Source organism: Tamandua tetradactyla, chromosome 1 (assembly GCF_023851605.1).
Source record: "Tamandua tetradactyla isolate mTamTet1 chromosome 1, mTamTet1.pri, whole genome shotgun sequence".
NCBI classification, from domain to species: Eukaryota; Metazoa; Chordata; class Mammalia; order Pilosa; family Myrmecophagidae; genus Tamandua; species Tamandua tetradactyla.
The window spans coordinates 228,938,557-228,962,791 of record NC_135327.1 but is presented as its reverse complement, the minus strand read 5'-3'; the positions used below and the strand labels follow the sequence as shown (position 1 = coordinate 228,962,791).

The following is a 24,235-nucleotide window of genomic DNA, read 5'->3' as shown; positions in this document are numbered from 1 at the left end:
TAGTCTACAAAGGTAGGGGCCATTAAAGGAGCATTAGGAGTGGAAGCTCTCTGTTACAGTATGTATTATCCTACTTAATTCTTTTGACGTTAATAGATATTATGCTTCCTTTATAATTAATATGGCTACTATTTATCAAACGTTTGCGCTGTGATAGTGTGTCAGCAATATTAGAATATGCTTTGCATATATTGGCTAACCCTTGTACTAGCCCCATGAAATCATTGGTATCACCCTCAAATAAATTGAGGGATGCCTAGATGGTTCGGATAGCTTAAGTTATTTGCGTGAGGTAAGGAACAGGATTTGGGTTTTTAAACTGCTTTCACACCCTGTTAACCTATAGAAAGGAATATTTAGTCTCTTGCAATGTGGAATAGGATAGTTTATTTGGCTTCAACCACTTTGTTGGTTAAATATTTCTCATGACTCTCATTTACTCTCATCCATTGCTGAACAAGCAGTTCTGCAAGGAAGTACTCATTTGGCCTCCTAGGCAGACTGAAACTGGGGAGCAAGAACTCTGCTTGGGGAGCACCAGCATTTCTGTCTTGCATGTTCCTTTTGTATAATTGCATTCGGCACACTAATTAGAATTACACTGTTATTTTTTTTTTCTCAAGATAATATTATTTTTATTGTAGTCAAAGCAAAATGTACTTGATATTTTCTGGTTTTTTAAAAATGTTTTTATTGACAGATCTTTATACGCATCCAGTCCATACAGTGTACAATCAGTGGCTCACAGTATTATCACATAGTTCTGTATTCATCACCGTGATCCTTTTTAGAACATTTGCATCACTCAAGAAAAAGAAATAAAAAGAAAAAACTCATACATCCCATACATACCCCTTATGCTCCCTCTCATTGACCACTAGTATTTCAGTCTGCACAATTTATTTTATCCCTTATCCCCTCTATTATTTATTTATTTTATATCCACATTTATTTACACATCTGTCCATACTCTGGATAATAGGAACATCAGACACAAGGTTTTCACAATCACACAGTCACGTTGTAAAAGTTATATCATTATGCAGTCACCTTTGAGAATCAGGACTATTGGAACGTAGCTCAGTAGTTTCCGGTACTTTCCTCTAACCCCATAAACTAAAAAGAGATATCTGTATAATGCATAAGAAAAACCTACAGGATAGCCTCTTGACTCTATTTGAAATCTCTCAGCTACTGAAACTTAATTTTGTCTCATTTCACTTGGTCAGGAAAGGTTTCTCAATCCCATTATCCCATTATGCCAGGTGCCAGCTCATCCTGGGAGTTCTATCCCATGTTGCCAGAGAGATTTACACCCCTGGGAGTCATGTCCCACGTAGGTGGGGGGAGGGCAGTGAGTTCACCTGCCAAAGAAAGAGAGATTGCATCTGAGTACCAAAAGAGGTTCTCTGGGGGTGCCACCCTTAGGCCTAATTTTAAGTACGCTTAGCCTACCCTTTGCAGGAGCAAGTTTCATAGGGGCAGACCCCAAGTTGAGGTCTTAGCCTTTTGATTTGGTCATCTCCACTGCTTGTAAGAATATCCGAAATTCACTAAAGGCGGAAATTGAATATTTCTTTCTTTTTCCTCAGTCCCCCGAGGACACTTTGCAAATACTTCTTTATTCACTGCCCAAATTACTCTGGGATATAGCGGGGCATCGCACTCAGTTGGATAAACTGACAAGATCTCACACCCTATTCAAGATTCCATGTACTTATGGTGTTCAACTAAACTGACCATACAAGTTAAATTAGGTAATGCGCTACCCAGAATGTGAATTTTGCACCAACTAAACATCTCTCCCTTTGGTCTCATACAAAAGTTGAAGTTTCAAAATACCGGCAATATCATTCTTTACCCTGTATTCAGACCTACCCCAGTCCTATTCTGATCAGCTTCATTCATATCTCTGGTTGAAATCTGATCCCTTCAACTTTTTAAACAGTTCCTGTATGGTGTACTACTGATGTTCTTTAACTCTGAGTCTCAAGTATCGCATATGTACCTGAGGTTTCTGGGAACAAGCAGGTTATATATCAACAGCTCAATATCTCAGAATTTCAAAATAACAATTATAACTCCTGAGTATGTTGCTACTTTAGTGACTTACAGTCTAGGCCCCAACCTGATAACCTATGCTTTTAACTTCAGTTTACTGAGTTTTTATATTATACTTAGTCCATATGAGTGATGCATAGTAATATTTGTCTTTTTGTTGTGACATTTCATTCAACATGCAGTCCTTAGGGTTCATTCACTTGGTTGCATGCCTCAACTTCATTCCTTCTTGCAGCTGCGCAGTAGTCCATTGTATGCATACACCATGGTTATCCCTTCCTTCCATTGTGAAGCATAAACACTGCCCCCATTAACAACAGTGTGCAAATGTCCGTTCCTGTCTGGACACTTAGGTCCTCCTAGTATAGACTGAACAACGAGTTTACAGATCCTGTGGCAACCCCATCACTAGCCTCCTGTGGAACCAAGGGAATGCACCTCTCAGTTTCTCTACTGATAGGGAATAGATACATCTCTTTCTCTGCATTTTCTCTAGCACTTGTTTCTCTCTGTTCATTTTTAAACAGTTTTATTCACACCTCATACAGTACAACCTAAGTGAATAGTCTTGCCTTTGCCACCATAATCTATCTGAAGACATTGCCGTTTTCTTCCACAAATATCCTTACCCCTCCCCCATGCTCCCTACCTGTTGACATTTAGTTTTGGCTTAATGCCTTTCTTACATTCAGTGAAAGCATATTACAATGCTCTTGACTATAGATCCTAGTTTGCATTGATTGTAGTTTTTCCTGTATACCATCCGTTTTCAATACCTTGCAATGTTGACCTTCATTTTTTATCCCACAAGCAAAAAAATTTTTTTATTTGTACATTTAATCACCATCATTGTCTACTCTAGGCATTCCTAAGTTATATCTTCTTAGTCTTTATCGTTTTTCTTTCTTTTTGGTTTCATACATGCCCCTATCCCTTCTCCCTCCATCATACTCACAATCAGCTTCATTCTATGAACTTACAATCAGGTAGTATTATGCTATCCATTTCTGAATTTTTATAATCAGTACTGTTGCTCAATCTGCATTCTTTCAGCACCAGATGCCCAGTCTCTGTGCTCTTTCTATCTCCTGATAACCTGTATTTTTAGCTTCAACTCTCAACATTCACTCAATGTTAGTTCATATTAGTGAAACCATACAGTATGTGTCCTTTTGTTTCTCGGTAATTACAGTCTGCATAATGTCCTCAGGTTTCATCCACGTTGTTACATGTGTCATGACTTTATTCTGTCTTACAGTTGCGTAATATTCCATCATGTGTGTATACCACGGCTTGTTTAGTTACTGGTCCATCAGTCGTTTGGGCTGTTTTCATCTCTTGACGATCATAAATAATGCTGCTGTAAACATAGGTGTGCAAATATCCGTTTGCGTTCTTGCCTTAAGGTCCTCTGAATATATACCTCATAAAAGGATTGCTAGATCAGATGGCAAGTCTGTATTTAGTTTTCTGAGGAATTGCCAAGCTGCCTTCCAGAGCAAAAGTGCCATTTTACATTCCCAGCAACAGTGGATAAGTGAGCCTCTTTCTCCACATCTTTTCCAGCACTTGTCATTTTCTGTTTGTTTGATAATGGCCACTCTAGTGGGTGTCAGATGACATCTCATTGTAGTTTTGATTTGCATTTCCCTAGTCAGTGAGGTTGAGCATCTTTTCATGTGCCTTTTAGCCATTTTTATTTCCTCTTCTGAGAAGTGTCTATTCATGTGTTTTGCCCATTTTTCAAATGAGTTGCTTGTCTTTATGTTGTTGAGTTGAAGAATCTCTTTATATATTCTGGATACTAAATTCTTATCTGATATGTGGTTTCCAAATATTGTCTTCCATTGTGTAGGCTGCCTTTTTATTTACAAAGTCCTTTGATGCATAAAAGTTTAATTTTGAGGAGGTCTCAGTTATCTATTTCTTTTATCAATTCGTGTGCTCTAGGTGTAAGGTCTAGGAAACTGACTCCTATTATAAGATTTATAAGATATTTCCCTACATTTTCTTCTAAAAATGTTATGTTCTTAGCTTTAGTATCTAGGTGTTTGATGCATTTTGAGTTCATTTTTGTGAATCCTCTTTGATTCTTTTGCAAATGGTTATGCAATTCTGCAAACACCATTTATTGAAGAGGCTGTTCTGTCCCAGGTGGGTTGGCTTGACCACCTTACCAAAGATCATTTATCCATAGATGAGAGGATCTATTTCTGAGCACTCAGTTCAATTCCATTGGTCAGTATATCTATCTTTATGCCAGTACCATGCTGTTTTCACCATTGTAGCTTCGTAATATGGTTTGAAGCCAGGTAGTAGTAAAGGCCTCCCACTTCATTTTTCTTTCTCAAGGTATTTTTAGTTATTTGGAGCACCTGCCGTTCCAAATAAATTTGGTTATTGAATTTTTTATCTCTGCAACATAAGTTGTTGATATTTTAATTGGTATTGCATTGAATTTATAAATCCATATGGGTAGAATTGACATCTTAACTATAGTTAGTCTTCCAATCCATGCACATGGTATATTCTTCCATTTATTTATGTCTTCCTGATTCATTTTGCAACTTCTTTTAGTTTTCTGTGTATAGATCTTTTATATCCTTAGTTAAATTTTTTCCTAAGTATTTGATTCTTTTTGTTTCTAATATAAATGAATTTTTTCACTTTATTTCCTCCTCAGATTGCTCATCCCTAGTGTATAGAAGTTTTAGGGGTGTTGATCTTGTACCCTGCCTCTTTGCTGTACTCATTTGTTAACTTTCGTTGCTTTGCTGTAGACCTTTAGGGATTTTCAGCACATAGTATATCAGCTGCAGACAGTGAGAGTTTTGCTTCTTCTTTTCCAATTTGGATGCCTTTTATTTCATTTTCTTGTCTAATTACTCTGGCTAGAACTTCCAGCACAATGTTGAATTACAATGGTGATAGTGGGCATCCTTGTCTTGTTCCTGAAAGCTTTCGGTCTTTCCCCTTTGAGGATGATGTTAACTTTGGGTTTTTCATATATTCCCTTTATCATGTGAGGACGTTTGCTTGTTTTCCTATCCTTTGATGTGTTTTAATCAAGAATGGATGTTGAATTTTCTCAAATGCCGTTTCTGCATCCATTGAGGTGATATGGTTTTTCTTTCTTGATTTTTTGATATAGTGTATTACATTAATTGATTTTCTCAGGTTGAACTGTCCTTCATACCTGGAATAAATCCCACTTGGTCCTGGTGTATAATTCTTTTAATGTGCTGTTGCATTTAATTTGCTAGTATTTTGTTGAGGATTTTTGCATCTATATTCATTTAAAGAGATTGGTCTGTAATTTTCTTTTATAGTGTCTTGGTCTGGCTTTGTTATTAGAGTGATGTTGGCTTCATGGAATAAGTTATAGGTAGCTTTTCCCTCTTCAATTTTTTCAAGAGTTTGGGCAGGATTGGTAGCTACTCCTTTCTTGAATGCTTGGTAGAATTCACATGTGAAGCCTTCTAGTCCTGGACTTTTCTTTTCAGGGGTCTTTTTCATAGCTGATTCAGTCTCTTTACTTATGATTGGTTTGTTGTGGTCATCTGTTTCTTCTTTAGTCAGTGTGGTTGTTCATGCCTTTCTAGGTAGTTGTCCATTTCATCTATATTGTCTAGGTTATATTAGCATATAATTGCTCATAGTATCCTCTCATTACCTCCTTTATTTCTGTTGGGTCATTGGTTATGTCTCCTCTTCTACTTCTGATTCTATTTATTTGCAACCACTATTTTTTCTTGACAACCTAGCTAAGGGTCCTTTGATTTTATTGATGTTCTCAAAGAAACAGCTTCTGGTTTTGTTGATTTTCTTTATTGTTTTTATTTTATGTTCTCAATTTCATTTATTTCTGCTGTGAGCTTCATTCTTTCTTTCCTTTTGTTTGTTTTGGGGTTAATTTGCTGTTCTTTCTCTAGTTTTCAAAGTGAACAGTTAATTCCTTGATTTTAGCTCTTTCTTTCTTTCTCTTTTTTTGATGTAGGCATTTAAGGCAATAAATTTCCCTTTCAGCAGTGCCTATGCTGCATCCCATGTATTTTGCTATGTTGTGTTTTCATTTTCACTTGCCTCGAAATATTTACTATTTCTCTTGTAATTTCTTCCTTGACCCACTGGTTGTTAAGCATGTGTCATTTAGCCTTCATAAAGTTGTTAATTTTCTGGCCCTCTGCCTCTTACTGATTTCCAACTTTATTCCATTATGATCCAAGTAAGTGTTTTATATGATTTCAATCTTTTTTAATTTATTGAGACTTGCTTTGTGACCAGCATATGGTGTCCTTGAGGATGATCCATGAGCACTGGAGAAAAATATGTTCTGCTGTTGTGGGATATGACATTCTGTAAATTTCGGTTAAGTTTAGTTCATTTATTGTATTATGAAAAATCTGTTTCCTTATTGATCCTCTGTCTAGATGTTGTATCCATTGGTGAGAGTGGGAAATTCAAGTCTCTGCTATAGGATCAAGGTCTCTCTCTCCCTTCAGTTTTGTCAGTGTTTGCCTCATGTATTTTGGCTCGGTACATAAATATTTATGTTTGTAATGTCTTGTTGAATTGTTCCTTTTATTAACATATAGTGTCCTTCTTTGTCTCTTTTAATTGTTTTACATTTGAAGTCTAATTTGTTCAATATTAGTATAGCTACTCCTGCTCTTTTCTGATTGTTGTTTGCGTGAAATATCTTTCCCAGTCTTTCACTTTCAACCTATTTTTGTCCTTAGGTCTAAAATGAGTCTCCCATGGACTGCATATAGATGGATCCTGTTTTTTTAATTTCTTCTGCCAATCTTTGTCTTTTCATTGGGAAGTTTCATCCATTAACATTTAATATGATTGCTGTAAAGGCAGTACTTTGTTCCACCTTTTTCTCTTTTGTATTTTATATGGCATTTCTAATTACTTTTTTTTCTCTGTTTACCTTTACTTGATAGTCTTCATTTCTATACCATTCTCCAGACTTCTCTATCCTGCCTTTTCCTGTGTGCCTGTAGTTATCCCTTTATTATTTCTTACAGAGCCTGTCTCTTAGTCACAAATTCTCTCAATGATTGTTTGTCTGAAAATATTTTAATCTCCCTCTCAATTTTGTAGGCATTTTGCTGGTTATAGAATTCTCTGTTGGCAGTTTTTTACAGTCTTTAATAAATCATACTGTTGCTGTCTCGCCTCCATGCTTTCTGCTGAGAAGTCTATATATAGTCTTACTGAGCCTCCCCTGTATGTAATAGATTGCTTTTCTCTTAGTGTTTTCAAATTCTCTCTATCTTTGACATTTGACAGTCTGATTAGTAAGTGTCTTTTAGTGTATTTATTTGAATCTGTTCTGTTTGGGGTACACTACAGTACTTGGATGTGTAATTTTATATCTTTTATAAGAGATGGGAAATTTTCAGCGATTTTTTTTTTTTCCTTCATTAGCCTTTCTCCTCCTTTTCCCTTCTCTTCTCCTTCAGGGACACCCAGAACATGTATATTCATGAGCTTCATGTTGTCATTCAGTTCCCTGAGACCTTGCTCATATTTTTCCATTCTTTTCACTTTATTTATTCTTTTGGTTTTGAATTTCAAATGACTGGTCCACTAGTTCACTGATCCTTTCTTCTACTTCTTCAAATCTATTGTTGTAGGTTTCTGTTGTTTTTTTTCTTATCTCTTCTATTATGCCTTTCATTCCTGTAAGTTGTTTTTTCAAACTTTCAAGTTCTTCTTTTTGTTTGCCCAATCTTCTTTATATCCTCCTTCAATTCGCTGATTTGATTTTTGATGAGATTTTGCATGTTTGTTCACACATCCTGAATAGTTGTTTCAACTCCTGTATCTCATTTGAAGTGTTGGTTTGTTCTTTTGACTAAGCCATACCTTCGATTTTCCTAGTATGATTCATTTTTTGCTTACATCTAGGCTTTTGATTTCCTTAATTAGTTTATTCTGGAGATTGTTTCCATTGTTTTACCTAGGTTTTTCTTGCCGGATGGCTTTGTTCTCTACCTGTCCTTTAACATTCAGTTCAACTTACTCTAGACCTCTAGCGTAGGTTCTGTTTAACTGATCAGAATTATTCAGCAGTTGATTTTCTCTTCTTGCCCTGCCTATGTAGAACCTTTTCTTATTTTTTTGAGCAGGGTCCCCTCAAATATTATAGGTTCCAGTCATATTTCCCTTGACAGTCAGGCCCATATCTGAGGGGAAAGAGTAGCCAGTATCAGTTTCCTCTGAGGGTGAGACCCAGCAGGTTGTCACTCTTTCATATGAAGCCTCTAGATTCTGTGCTTTTCCTATTCTGCCCAGCATGGCACTTGTCTGCTGGTGTCTTCCCACAGCGTGAAGTGATGTGGTCCCTTTAATTTCAACACACTCACCCTGCCAGGGGTATGGTTGAGACAGATGTTGTAAGAGGATGGCTTTAATTGCTTCAGGTTTCTAGTCCCTGGGGCCTGAATTCCTTGAAGGAGGGATTCCACTTGAGCTCGGCCCTGTCCCCTTTTTCTTGGGGGAAATACATGTTTAGGGAATTAACTCCTTTCACCTGGCTCGTTACTTTGTCTCTCAGACAACCTTAATTTCTCCTAGTTCCTTTAGTGCTTATTCCCGGTTTGTCTGTGCTAGGGGCCTGTGTTCAGTCGTCAGAATTTGTTAATTGATTTTGCAATTGAATCTTGCTTGAGCTAAGCTCTTGCTGCTAGTAAAGTCTGTTTTCTTTCCCCTAGGGAACCAGCCTGCTGTGCCTGTGGGGTAGGGGCACTCACCTCTATGGCTTGGGGGGGCATACAGTTGTTTGTGGGGGTCTCAGCCTTTCCACCTGGTCCAAATTGGCATACCCTGTGTGCCTGGTTCCAGTGTTTCCCCAGCAGTTTTTCCGTACCGTTCCTGACTATTTACTAGCTACTTTGGAGGGCAAACTGAATTAACCACCTCACTATGCTGCCATCTTGCCCCTTCCCCACCCACATACACTGTGTTCTTTTTTTTTTTTTTTAAATTTTTTAAAGGAAAGACAGAGAGAAGGAAGGAAGGATAGAAGGAAGGAAGGAAGGAAGAAAGGGAAACATTTTTAAACATTTTCTTGTTTTATTGTATTCTGTTTCTCCGTTTTTGTTACATGGGCTGGGGCCGGGAATCAAACCGAGGTCCTCCGGCATAGCAGGCAAGCACTTTGCCCGCTGAGCCACCGCGGCCCGCCCCTACACTGTGTTCTTGATTCCAATTTAGTCTGGCTTTTCCCCTCGTTATCCTCTTCTTCTTCTTCTCTACCCTACCTACCAAACCTAATTTGTCATCAAGTCTGACTGGTTCTAAGTTTGAGTGAGGTACACTCCAGGTGTGTGTCCAAGCTGATACCACTATCACCTTTCCCTTCAGAGTAGTCTTTCTCTTTTCACTCTGCCTCCTTTCAGTTCATTTGCATTGGAGCAGTCAGAGGGATCATCTTTTTAAATAGTCATGCACTTTAGCTTTGGTATCTTCCTACTGATCTCCATGCAAATTCTAAACACCTGTGCATGCTTATGAGGGCCTGTGGGTCTGTTCCTGCCTCTCTCCAGCCTTGTGTTCCCCCATTCTGTCTACTGTACTTTTAGCCATATTTAACTGTTTTCTCTTCTTTGGCTAGGTCAAATTTTGAACAAATTTTTCTCCCTCACCCTTTGCCCAGTTGATACCTACTTAACCTTTATACCTTGGCTTAAATGTCATTTCTTCAGGAAGCTCTTTATTGCTTCTGGCTTTTCATTTTACTGTCATGGTACTTTTTTCTCTCCTATCATAGCACTTCATACAGTTTATATTCATGTGTTTGTTTTCATGTTTGCTGCCATCATCAGACGCCAGTTCCCTGGAGAGCCAGAATCTTGTCTGTTTTCTTCTCTACTTTAGCCCTGTCTCCTCAGAGGCACTCAATAAATATTTGTTTGATAGATGAACAACCAAACGAATGAATGACTAAATATGTCATTGCCACCTTCTGTATCATTCTGTTTCCACTTTCCATCCTGAACAGATGGGTTTCAGGGTATTTTCTTAGAGCTTTGTGCCTTGCAGGATTCAGTTCTGTTTAATTAAATGAATGTCACCTTAATTTGGTTTAAAATAGCATGTGACTTATAAAAGGTGAAAGTAGAATGACGTTAAATAGGAAGCAAGTACAAACGATCTGAGGAGGACTGTTTGCCTTGTGAAGAAAGATCTAGAGGTCTTAGTAAACTGTTAATGCTGTACTGACCTTACCTAAGGCGTGAAGGGGAATCAGTGATCCTCATTTTCAGGAAGGGTTTAGAACTTTAAACTTGATTTGTCTTAGAGCAGTAGCCTGAGCAGAAACTAGATAGTTCCAAAGTGTTAGTTCCAAAGTGTGATCACTGTTTTGCACATTTAGCTGTGCCATTTCACATTTATACAGATGCTAATGCAGTGTTAAAACAGAGTTTAAGTTAAGAGATTGAAGGTCCTTGGTCACCCAGCTTTGCTTCCAAGCATTGTGCTTTCATGCTGTGTCTGTGCACTGGTGACGGAGTTGCAGCTCTCAGTGTCATGGGCATAGCGGAGGGCCTGATGGGTAGCACTGCTTTTTCCTGACTTGAAGATGAGTTTCGTTTGGATCATTAATGTGGAGCTAGCACTAGTCTGGTATATGAATTTACAGAAAAATATTGAAGAAAATACAGAGTGCTTACACTTCCCCACCCCCATCCCCTTTTCTCTGTTATTAATGCTTTGGATCAGTGTAATACCTTTGTTACAAGTGATGTAATAGTACTGTTGTAGTTACACTATTAACTATAGTCCTTAGTTTACATTAGGGCTCACTGGGTTGTACAGTTTTGTGGCTTTTAAAAATTTTTATTCTGGTAGCATTTACATACAAAAATTTCCCATTATTGTCCATTTCCAAATATACTTACTATTCAGCAGTGTTCATTACGTTCACAAAGTCATGCTTACATCATCATCATTCATTACCAATCGTTTTCTGTCATCAGAAACTCCTCACCAATTAAGCATTAGCTTTTCTTTCCCTATCCCAACCCCTGCCCCTGATGTAACCTGCCTTGTGGTTTCTGATATACTGAATTTGCATATTCTGATTCCCTTAATTATCCTACTTTTCTTAGTGTAAGTGAGTTCATACAATATCTGTCCTTTTGTTTCTGGTTATTTCCCTCAGCATGATGTTTTCAGGGCTCATCCACATTATAGCCAATAAGTCCAAAGCTTGTTTTGTTCCCATTGCCTGTGCTGCCTGCAGCTAACTTTTGTCTTTTAGTTTTGGAAGTTGGAGATTCCATGTATTGTATTCTAGGTGTAGTTTTTTCCCTATTGAAATAGCTGGGAAATCAGCATTTTTACCTTTGTTATTTTGAAAAAGCTGGTTCACGGTCCTTTCTCTGGGCTCTTCCTGCCTGTCTCTCTTTCTTCCGCTGAACTGAACAGCCCTCTATTCCTAGCTAGCTCTTAGAGTACCTGACATTTCTCCGAGCTCATACCATCAGTTTCTGATACTTCCTGATTCTGCTGAAACACAGAGAAGGTCGGGTTTAGCAAATGAGTATGAGTGCTGAATCATTATACTGATATTTCTTTGAGTCTCCAGTACCTTAGAGCAGTAGAAATAAAAACCTTAAATTGTGGAATTGTAACCCATGATGTACTTTGAAATTTATTGCTTTTATGTATATGTGTTATTTAAAAAGAAGGAGTACAAGATAGGATTTAACAAATGAGTATGACTGCCGAATCATTTTATTGATATTTCTGTTCGTCTCCAGTGTCTTGGAGCAGGTAGAAGAAAAAAAAAATCATGAAAGTGTAACCCATACCAAACTTTAAAATCTGTTCTCTAATTACTTGTTAAAATGTATTTGGAAATTTATTGCTTTTTTGTATATGTTATGTTTCACAATAAAAAAAAAGAATTTCTTTACCGTTCTTTGCTGTCTTCAGTGAATATATTTATTGAATGAGTATGGGAAAAAGAATTTTTTTTTTTTCTCAACCATTTTCCTGTCCTTTGGAATGGAAGGCTTATAAATATTTACTTGATTAACAAGTTTTTTCATTTCTGTCCTTCACAGCCAAACTTTTAAAAAGAGAGATCCTGCCAAGATTTATTGCCACGTTTTGTGACTCTATTTTCTGGTCTTATCAATAAGTAAATGACCTATTAGAATCATTTGACCTTTTCTTTTGAAATTTTCTCTCTTGGTTTTCTTATTTTGTCCCTTACGGTCCAAATTTTCTGGCCTCCCCTTAAATGGCAGTGTTCCATAGGTTCTGTCTGTGGTTCTCTTCTCTTGATAATGCTGAGAATTTCCCTTGAGTGCTCTCATTTTCCTTCCTTAGTTGGGACCAGCTTCCATATCATAACTTGTCCATCAGGACTCGCAGGGACCAGGCAGGGAATCCAGGTTGCTGGCTGATGATGTGGCATGATGGGAGACTTGTGTGGATCAAAGAATTGTGTCTTGTGCACAGTGCCAGCAGATTGCTGCTGTTTCAAAATACAGAACCCAGTGTCGACATCTTTGTTTTTCAAGAGAAATTAGACATATCTAGACTTTATTTTATTTATTTATTTTTTTGCATGGGTAGGCACCGGGAACAGAACCCGGGTCTCTGGCATGGCAAGCAAGAACTCTGCCTGTTGAGCCACTGTGGCCCACCCTAGACATCTAGATTTTTTAATGTAAAATTTCCAAATACCTAAATATGAGCATCTAGTTAAATTTTCAAACATAGTGCAGGCTAACAGAAAAGGCTTTAAGAGTTTGCAAGTTTGATACCTCTATTTTATATGCTTCTGACTGCTAGGCTTGTATCTTCTGACCTGACTTTTCTGCTGAACTTCAGGTTCATCCCATTATGTTCTAGACTGTAGAGCAGTTCTCTTTCCCACAGGGCAGCCTCAAGTCCATGGTGATGAACCTGAACTTCCAGTTCATTTAGGAAGCGGTTTTAGTTAAGGAATCAGCTATGAATTTGAGTCCTGGGCCCACCACCTAGTAGGTCACCAAGGAAGTTACTTCATTTTTTTAAACTTTTGTTTGCTACATCCTTGGGCTGTTATATCAGCACGGTGACCTGTACATTATAATCAAATACTGGCTGTGCTCAGCTGCTGTTCTTTGGTCAGCGAATGGCACCCCTGCCCCTAATCCCACGTGTTGAAGAGTCATTCTTGACTCTTCCTTTTATTGCTTTTAGTCTTCAGATTTAATTAGTCACTACTTCCTATCAAATGTGTCATTGTAATGTCTCTTTACTACTTTTACCTTAGTTTAATCCCTTGTTTTTTGCTCATCACTTTTTTTTTCTTTTTTCTTTCTTTCTTTCTTTCTTTATTTATTTTTTTCTTTTTTTTTTATTTTTATTTTTATTAACGGAAAAAAAAAAAAGAAATTAACACAACATTTAGAAATCATACCATTCTACATATGCACTCAGTAATTCTTAACATCATCACATAGATGCATGATCATTGTTTCTTAGTACATTTGCATCGGTTTAGAGGAACTAGCAACACAACAGAAAAAGATATAAAATGTTAATATAAAGAAAAGAAATAAAAGTAGTAGTAATAGTAAAAAACAACAACAACAAACAAACCAACAAGCAAACAAAAACAAAAAAAACCCTATAGCTCAGATGCAGCTTCATTCAGTATTTTAACATGATTACTTTACAATTAGGTATTATTGTGCTGTCCATTTTTGAGTTTTTGTATCTAGTCCTGTTGCACAGTCTGTATCCCTTCAGCTTCAATTACCCATTGTCTTACCCTGTTTCTAACTCCTGCTGAACTCTGTTACCAATGACATATTTCAAGTTTATTCTCGAATGTCCGTTCACATCAGTGGGACCATACAGTATTTGTCCTTTAGTTTTTGGCTGGATTCACTCAGCATAATATTCTCTAGGTCCATCCATGTTATTACATGCTTCATAAGTTTATCTTGTCTTAAAGCTGCATAATATTCCATCGTATGTATATACCACAGTTTGTTTAGCCACTCTTCTGTTGATGGAGATTTTGGCTGCTTCCATCTCTTTGCAATTGTAAATAACGCTGCTATAAACATTGGTGTGCAAATGTCCGTTTGTGTCTTTGCCCTTAAGTCCTTTGAGTAGATACCTAGCAATGGTATTGCTGGGTCGTATGGCAATTCTATATTCAGCTTTTTGAGGAACCGCCAAACTGCCTTCCACAGTGGTTGCACCCTTTGACATTCCCACCAACAGTGGATAAGTGTGCCTCTTTCTCCGCATCCTCTCCAGCACTTGTCATTTTCTGTTTTGTTGATAATGGCCATTCTGGTGGGTGTGAGATGATATCTCATTGTGGTTTTGATTTGCATTTCTCTAATGGCCAGGGACATTGAGCATCTCTTCATGTGCCTCTTGGCCATCCGTATTTCTTCTTCTGGTAGGTGTCTGTTTAAGTCTTTTTCCCATTTTGTAATTGGGTTGGCTGTCTTTTTGTTGTTGAGTTGAATAATCTCTTTATAAATTCTGGATACTAGACCTTTATCTGATATGTCGTTTCCAAATATTGTCTCCCATTGTGTAGGCTGTCTTTCTACTTTCTTGATGAAGTTCTCTGATGCACAAAAGTGTTTAATTTTGAGGAGCTCCCATTTATTTATTTCCTTCTTCAGTGTTCTTGCTTTAGGTTTAAGGTCCATAAAACCACCTCCAGTTGTAAGATCCATAAGATATCTCCCAACATTTTCCTCTATCTGTTTTATGGTCTTAGACCTAATGTTTAGATCTTTGATCCATTTTGAGTTAACTTTTGTATAGGGTGTGAGAGATGGGTCTTTTTTCATTCTTTTGCATATGGATATCCAGTTCTCTAGGCACCATTTATTGAAGAGACTGCTCTGTCCCAGGTGAGTTGGCTTGACTGCCTTATCAAAGATCAAATGTCCATAGATGAGAGGGTCTATATCTGAGCACTCTATTCGATTCCATTGGTCGATATATCTATCTTTATGCCAATACCATGCTGTTTTGACCACTGTGGCTTCATAATATGCCTTAAAGTCAGGTAGCGCGAGACCTCCAGCTTCGTTTTTTTTTCCTCAAGATGTTTTTAGCAATTCGGGGCACCCTGCCCTTCCAGATAAATTTGCTTATTGGTTTTTCTATTTCTGAAAAATAAGTTGTTGGGATTTTGATTGGTATTGCATTGAATCTGTAAATCAATTTAGGTAGGATTGACATCTTAACTATATTTAGTCTTCCAATCCATGAACACGGTATGCCCTTCCATCTATTTAGGTCTTCTGTGATTTCTTTTAACAGTTTTTTGTATGCTCATCACTTTTAATGCAGTTGCCGCTTAACAGCTTTCCCAACCTCTCTTTAAATCCTGGCTCCAGTCTAGTCTCAGCTGGCTGCCAGTGCTTTGTTTTGCTTAAATACCAATCTCATTACACTAAGCTTCTGCCTAAAATCCTTCAGCAGCTCCTCATTGTCTTTAAACTTTTATTGTGTAGTGTTCTTCTTGATATGGTCCCTGCTTATTTTGTAGCCTAATTTTTCACTCCATTCTTACTTATACCCTAAGTATATGCTATACTGAAGTATATGCTGTACTGGAGAATTTATATATTCTTTCCCTCTCCATCTGGGTTAGGTAGCCTTTTTTCTGCACTCAAATGCAACCTGAGAACGTCTCTATAGTAGCATTTCTCATGGCCATTTGTAATTGTCTCTTTTTCCCACTAAGCTTCTTGAAGATTAAGACCATGTATCTTGAATGTGTTTATATCTCCAGAGCTTAGAATACTGTCCTGGCAAACAGTGAAAGCTCTTAGATGTTTGTGTAACGAACACATTTGTTGAACGAGTAAATTAATATCTTTTCTATGAAATTATAGATAGAAAAAGAATATGGTATCTTTAATTATAGTTTAAGGCCTTTGAAAATGTCACCATTCTTTTATCCCCCTCTTATATAAGTTGAAACAGCAATATTTATATTCTTTAGAACAAAGGAAATTGTATATTAGTATAAGTTAAAATTATTGTTGTCTTCTACAGATCTAGTTTCTCAACAATTTTTTTGTTGTTGGCTTTCAGCCACTTAGGTTCTTTCTTTCTGCTCCTGTGCCAGGTTCTCAGATCTTACTCCTCCCACCCTCTCAAGCGCTGTGGCGTAGAAGCTGATAGGCAGATCGTTCAGGGGTGGGGTGTTCTGTGCGCTGTAGGTTGCTCAGATTCAGGAGCAGCCCTGGGCTCTCCCGACTGAAGGCAGGAGCAGTAGTGCCTGCAGATATTAGCAGATGGCCCCTAGGGCCTCTGTTTATAATAACTCTGTCCTCCTTTTCAGCACATGAGCATAAACTCTTGTCTTTAAAGAACAAGCAAAACACCTTTTTTTTTTTTCAGTAACTCCTTGTTGCCTGTTTTCATCTCTTTCCTCTTTCCATCTGCATTTCAGTGCATTGCTTCTGCTTCCACATTTCTTTTGGCTTCTTCCCCATGGTGCTACTGAACATGCTTCCATCCAGCTCCCATCCTTATGTGTGTGCCTCCTGTGTTCCTGACGTGGACCACTTGGTGGCCCAGGTTGTCAGCACTCTCCCTCCTCACTCACTCCCGTTCCTGCATCCTATCTGCAAACTCTAGAACCCACCTTCCACAGCTTGTCCACTCTGAGTCCTCAGCCCCCTGTTGGTCTTTGCATCTCAGGTCTGGTCATGTCCTACTTCATATTTTATGTTGGGGGTGGCCTTTCTAAAGCTAGGTCACTTCCCCTCTCAGACCTTGTGAATCATGACTTTTGGGGCCCAGAATCAGCGTCTTGAAAGGCTTACCAGATGAGTTTTTATGCAGCTAAAATTGTTCCATTCTCCTATTTAAGAAACCTTTCATGAACTCCTTTGACCCTTGATACTGTTTTTTTAGAAAGCTGTTGCTGATGTGGTCCCTGTCTGTTGACAACCCTCCCTTTTAAAAACATTTTTTATTGTGAAATATAACATAAACACAGAAGAGCAATAAATTTCAAAGTACATTGTAGCAAATAGTTATAGAACAGATTTCAGAGTTTGCTGTGGGTTACAGTTCCACAAATTCAGATTTTTCCCTCTAGCTGTTCAAGATATATAAACTAAAAGAAATATCAGTATAATGATTAAGCAGTCATATCATTTATTAAATTCTATCTTCTCTAATTCCTCCTCCTCCTCTTTTCCCAGTCTTTAGGGGTATTTGGGCTATACCCGTTCTAACTTTTCCACGTTGGGTGTGACAATATGGAATGGGGGATGGAACTAGTTAATGTTCTGGGAGGCAGGCCCTTCTAGGTTTTAGTACTTATCTGGCCCAGGAATTCATCTGGAGGTTATGGGTTTCTGGAAAGTAATCTTAGTGCATAGGACTTTTGTAGAATCTCAGATAGGGCCTTAAGTGTTCTTTAGGGTTGGCAGGAATGATTTTGGTATGGTTTAGCAAACTGTGGTAATTAGCAATATCTAGCTGAAGCTTGTGTAAGAGTAGCCTCCGGAATAGCCTCTTGACTCTACTTGAGTCCTCTTAGCCATTAATACCTTATATTGTTACATTTCTTTTACCCCTTTTGGTTAGGAAGGTGGTATTCCACATTGTCAGTGCCAGGGCCAGGCTCATCCCTAGTAGTCTTTTCCCACATTGCCAGGGAGGATTTCACCCCTGGATGTCATGTCCCACATAGTGGGTATGGTAATGATTTTACTTGCAGAGGTGGGACAGAAATAAGATTCCCAGGCCCTTCAAAATCAAGGGCTTGGGTTATTGACTTGGGAGTTCCTAATGCTTGAGACAGTATCAGAAGTTTCCCACTGGTAAAGCTTAATAATTCCAGATTTCTTCTTTTGTCCCTCAAGGGATGTTGCAAAGGCACTTTTGTTTGTATCAAAAATGCCATGGATCCTTTTAGAACTTTATGAAAAGTCAGTTTTTCATTTAATTACTGATGGATTTTTTTTTTTTCTTTTAACATCACCAACAAAATTCATATCTGAGGAGGGGAAGGATCCAGGAATAAATATGGGTATTTTAACTCATTGATTAATATCCTGTGTCTCTGACAGATTTGACTATTAAATTATAAAATATTGAAATAAACTTTCTTTTCTTGCAGGTATTTATAACAGCAATGATGTAGCAGTGTCATTTCCAAATGTAATATCTGGCTCAGGATCTAGTACTCCTGTCTCCAGTTCTCATTTACCTCAGCAGCCTCCTAGCCATTTGCAACAAGTAGGAGCTCTTTCTCCTTCAGCCACGTCATCTGCAGCCACTCCTGTTGCTACAAGTCAGGTAAATCATCATAATGATGTGAAGGAGCATGAGTAGATGGGTTCCCTCATCTTTATGTTTTAAAGTAAGTTTCACTGGAGGAGAACATAGGACTTCCTGTAGGAATTTATGAAATAATTCAATGTGCATCGTCATCTTAGTATAAATAATAGTCGTTTTTTTACAGGGTACTCATAAGATAGGGCAAATGAACATGTTCCTTTTCAGTGTGGATATCTAATTTTGTTCTAATGATGTAAAATGTTAACGTGGGAAAGTTTTTATTACAATCTTTCTTGAAAAAGGACTCTCCCAAGTATGAGATAATTTTGAACTTAGGAGTTTAAAAATTTTTTTATAATTTAAAAAATTATACAATGATATACAGATATGTTATTTAAATTTTTAAAAAAATCACTACAGAGAATATCAGATAAAATGTAACCGACCCTATCTTAGTTTGCCATGGCTGCCCTAACGAAGTACCACAGACTAGTTGCCTTAAACAACAGGAATTTATTGGCTCAAAGTTTTGGACTTCAAGTCTAAAACAGAGATGTCAGCAGGGCTGTACTGTCTCTGAAGTCTGTAGCATCCGGGGGGTGGCATGCCGGCCATCTACAGGTCCGTCTCAGCCCTGGTTGCTAGGCCGGCTCTGTCCCTGTCTGTCTCCAATTCACTCCTGCTTCTCTGCTTATAAGGAATTCAGTCATATGGATTAAGGCCCATCCGGGTTCAATTTGGCCTTGTCTTAATAGAGTCTTTGAAGATCCTTTTTACAGATGAGTTCACACCACAGGCCTGGGCTTAGGATTTAGACATCTTCATGGGGTATGAGTCTCAATCTGTAAACACCCCCTTTATGCACTACATTGGGCGGAATTTTATAGATATTTTAAATATTGGTGAATATGTAGATTTTTCCGTTGCTTACCCATTTCTCACACTTCAGATATGTAACTTGATTGGTGAGCTAGCCTATAAGAATGCTTTAAAGAAAGCGAAAGTCAAATCAGAAAAATCGTATCTTGAGTGTTATCAACCGGACAGTCATTGGGCAAAACTGTATGTTCTCCTCCTTCCCCAAAACTGATAATTTAAGATTTCAGAAGTATTTATTTTTATTTATTTGGATTTCTTTATAATTTATTTATTTCCTCCAAAGCTTTAGTAGTAAGGCTCTAGGAGTTTCGAGAAAATGCTTATAAAAGTGACAAAATGTCTAATTACATGGTTATTTGTAGATTGCTGTAAACTCAGGTTTTAAAGAAGCATTCATCTTTTCCATATTTTCTGTAAGCTGTCCATCAGCAGACAGCATCAGGTGATTTTTAAAGTATGTGAATGTGTGTCATGAACTCTCCCCATTATGACTGTCAGGGATTAAAACAACCAGCAGACAGGTGAGCAAGGAAAGCCAGGGGCGGGTCATCTTTGAAAATGAAAGTTGGCTATTTGTTGAACCTCTCAAGCTGACTGAGGAGAGTTTTTCTTTAGCCCATTGCTTTGGAAAAGTGAGGAAGCCATACAATAGGGGGTTGGGAGTAGAGAGGGTGAAAAGATAAATGGGAGAATGGCTCTTAAAATAGTTTTACTTCTTAATAAAGTATAACCATATGCTGCTGATAGCTTTATTTCCTTGGACAAAGTCTCACAGTAACATTTCAGTTCTCATTTTTCTTTTCTTTCTTTATAAAGTCTATTTTAATTACTTGTTAATTCCATACTGAATTAAGCAAAAGTGTCATTTCTTCTCATTCATCTTGTTTGTGGATTTGGGGGTTGGCAATTTGGGGGGAATTGATAGTGAAGATAAGTTTATAGCCAAAGGGAACTTTCCACTGAACATGTGATTTAGCTGAAGAATAAAGAAATCGTAGTTGCACATAACCCAGTGTTGAGTCTAGTTACAATTTTTTATCCCCTTTCCATGTCTCAGTAAGAGTGTCCTTCATAAGCTCAGGCCTCTGGCAAGACCCCAGTGCTGCAACCGGGACACCTGCACCCTTGTCTGCCTTCCTGCTGCACGCCCTCAGCCCGGCGTAGCTGGTGCTGCTGGAGCAGCCAGCAATCTCCAGGCGGCAGGCAGGCTGACCTCTGGGCTGAGCTGAGGCTGGACAGCTTCAGTTTAGTTGCCTGAAACAATAGTAATGGCATTGAATGTGAGAAAAGGGGGCTTTTTTAGGCAGTGTATTAGGGAGAGGGTACAAAATATTGGGACAAAATTGAATGTTTAGACAGTACTCTTAGACCTGGGATATCTAAGTCTTGCCATAGTTATTAAAATCATCACATCGGTAAACATTTTAAAAAATATTAATCAGAGAAAAAGGGCTAAAATTGAATAATGCTTTGTTCCCCTTGTGCCCCCCAACTGCCTTTCCCTCAAAAAGCGTAATGGAAGTAGTAATTTTGGGTGACTTGCTTGGTGCCAGCTGGATAAAAACCCAGAGGTCATGCTTGATCTTTCTGGCCTTGGTTGTTAGTAAGACAGGCTCTTGTTTGGTTTATTTGCTCTCTCCAGAATCGTTCCCCGGACAGGGGTCAAAGAGGTGAGCTAGGAAAGGGCTAAGAGACATTAACAACTGAAAGCAGCTTGATTTGTACTTTTTTTTTTATTAATTAAAAAAAAAATGAACTAACACAACATTTAGAAATCATTCCATTCTACATATGCAATCAGTAATTCTTAATATCATCACATAGATGTATGATCATCATTTCTTTTTCTGTTGTCTTGCTATTTCTTTTTGATTTGTACTTTTAATGGGGAAGAAAAGGATACTCGTGTAAAACTGCGAGGGGAGAGTCTAAGGCCCAAATTGGAAAAATCAAAAGGAATATCAAACCTCTTGAAGACCTGTTGATCACACAAGTTTATATTCTTTGGTGTTAAATCCTTTTGTTATATTTGGTATACTTTACTACATATTAGCCATAGAGTCTACAGTGCACAGTAACGGAGTTGAGTGATAGTTCCTTGACCTTGTTGGGATGTAGAGCATGTCCCTAGAAGGTCAGCTGTGGGCCCGGCCTTGTCATGCCCCAGGGAGAGAGATAAGCTAGTGTGGGCAGGTGTGCCATTCAGTTTTCATTTTGCCTTTCAAATCTTACTGTGTCCCCCAGTTCTACGTTCATTCCATTCAGTGTTAAGAGAGGATGCAAATGCAGACACTTTGGTTTGAAGGTGATTTCTTTAATTGAAGAATTTGAGATTGAATGTATTCTGTTATATCTGTATTCTTGATTTTGCTGTTAGATACAGCCTTCATGTAGATAACTGATTACTTGTCTAACCAGTGTTAACTATTATAAGAAAGGATATAGGTTTAAAAATCAATCAAATGGGGCTGGCCATGGTGGCTCAGCAGGCAGAGTTCTTGCCTGCCATGCTGGAGACCAGGGTTTATTTCCCAGTGCCTGCCCATGTAAAAAAAAAAAAAAAAAAAACAATCAAGTGAAGGAACTTCCAGGGTTTATTTAGGTGCTATTTAGTGAACACAGATTTAAAAAAAAAAAAAAAAAATATTAGTATTTTTAAGGTAAAAATTTAGTGGCTAGATTTTTGCAGATTTCTGTGAGTTTTCCTTCGTCGTCCTGGAATGTTTTGTTTCCCAGTAGGGTAGCTTTGGTGTGTGTGTGTGTTTCTTGATTTCTTTTCATATGATGTTTGATGATGATGCTTTTGATCTATTTGGGAAAATGACTCAGTTTCCCAGGCAGATTTATTTTTCAGGGGATATCGGTGGTTATACTTAATTGGTTAGAATGAAAGTTCGATCTGTTTTCAGTTGATTCGTAATGTGTTAACGAGGCTCATGGTCTGAGCATACAACATCTCTTGGAATCTCTGCCATGGCTGGTGCTCTGAGCTGGCTGGTGACCAGAACAAGCCACCATGTGAGGTCACACACATTCCACATGGTCAGACTCCTGAGCCTGCTCTCTGGTTTACTGATCTTTATTATAAAAATGCGTTTCCTGGTTATGTACCTCTTATGTTAGCAGGTGTCTCTTTAAAAAGCTTTGTTAGGCATTTTACTGTGTCCGTTTGTGTGATGCAACGTGAAGTAACAGAAATTTGAGCCAGAAGTCTTGTGTTCCAGGACAGGAGCTTTGCTACTCATCAGTGAGACCTTGGGGAGGTCTTGTAATTTTTGTAAGCCTCAGTTTTTTCATATTTAAATGGCGATACTTTGAACGCCTGTCCTACCTGCTTTACAGGTCAAATCAGATGGTGGACTCTGCAGACCCTGAAGTCCTTTGTAATGAATGGTTATTGTACTGGCAGTACTGGAGGGCATCATTAATTTCACCTGTTAAAGAAGCAGCTTGGTTACTTGCAAGGAAAGAAATTGTATAGAAGCACCTCCTTTACTATAAATATCATTAAAATTTTTGGTTAAAGTTCATGATTCCATGCTTATGTAGATATGACTTCTGGCCATTTTAGGTTGAGCTATAGAGTAAGGTCCTTTCCAGTTTTCAAATCCTTTGCATTTTTATATTGATTAGTTTTAAAATTTTTTAATTTTTTTGTTGGCTATATATTAACTGATTAAGAAACCCACTCAGAATTGGTTGGTTGTTCTGTCCAAGGTCTGTTGTTCAATCATGAGTGCCCAGTGGTGGTTCAGCTAAGATCTAATCCTTCCCGCTTCTTTAAGGCAGCTCTGCTGCAGCACATTTCAGCATCTGCCTGTGTAGTGGTCTTTTTTTTTTTTTTTTTTTTTTTTTAAATTTTTTTATTAATCAAATAAAAGAAAAGAAATTAACACAACGTTTAGAAATCATTCCATTCTACACATGCACTCAGTAATTCTTAGTATCATCACATAGATGTATGATCATCATTTCTTAGTACATTTGCATCGATTTAGGAAAAGAACTAGCAAAACAGCAGAAAAAGATATAGAATGTTAATATAGAGAAGAGAATTAAAATAATAATACTAATAATATATATATATAAAAAGGAAAAAGAAAAAAACAAAAACAAAAGATACAAACACACAAACAAACAAACAAAAAACCATATTTCAGGTGCAGCTTCATTCAGTGTTCCAACCTAGTTACATTACACTTAGGTATTATTGTGCTGTCCATTTTTGAGTTTTTGTATCTAGTCCTGTTGCACAGTCTGTATCCCTTCAGCTCCAATTACCCATTATCTTACCCTGTTTCTAACTCCTGCTGGTCTCTGTTACCAATGATATAGTCCAAGCTGATTCTCGAATGTCGGTTCACATCAGTGGGACCATACAGTATTTGTCCTTTAGTTTTTGGCTAGACTCACTCAGCATAATGTTCTCTAGGTCCATCTATGTTATTACATGCTTCATAAGTTTAGTCTGTCTTAAAGCTGCATAATATTCCATCGTAGGTATACGCCACAGTTTGTTTAGCCACTCGTCTGTTGATGGGCATTTTGGCTGTTTCCATCTCTTTGAAGTTGTAGATAATGCTGCTATAAACACTGGTGTGCAAATGTCCGTCTGTGTCTTTGCCCTTAAGTCCTTTGAGTAGATACCTAGCAGTGGTATTGCTGGGTCGTAATCCATTCTGCCATTCTATGTCTTTTGATTGGGAAATTCAGTCCATTAACTTTTAGTGTTATTACTGTTTGGATAATATTTTCCTCTACCATTTTGGCTTTTGTATTATATATATCATATCTGATTTTCCTTCTTTCTACACTTTACTCCATACCTCTCTCTTCTGTCTTTTCGTATCTGACTCTAGTGCTCCCTTTAGTATTTCTTGCAGAGCTGGTCTCTTGGTCACAAATTCTCTCAGTGACTTTTTGTCTATAAATGTTTTAATTTCTCCTTCATTTTTGAAGGACAATTTTGCTGGATATAGGAGTCTTGGTTGGCAGT

At 37.8% G+C, this 24,235-nt stretch overlaps 1 protein-coding gene across 1 annotated transcript in view; it reads left to right on the top strand.

The window, feature by feature from the left end:
- The window catches only part of MLLT10 (MLLT10 histone lysine methyltransferase DOT1L cofactor), a 250,202-nt gene that overhangs the window by 199,649 nt on the left and 26,318 nt on the right, over positions 1-24,235 (top strand). Inside the window, 1 exon segment of the mRNA XM_077154301.1 lies at positions 18,200-18,378. Within this exon segment, the coding sequence (XP_077010416.1) occupies positions 18,200-18,378 (179 nt within the window).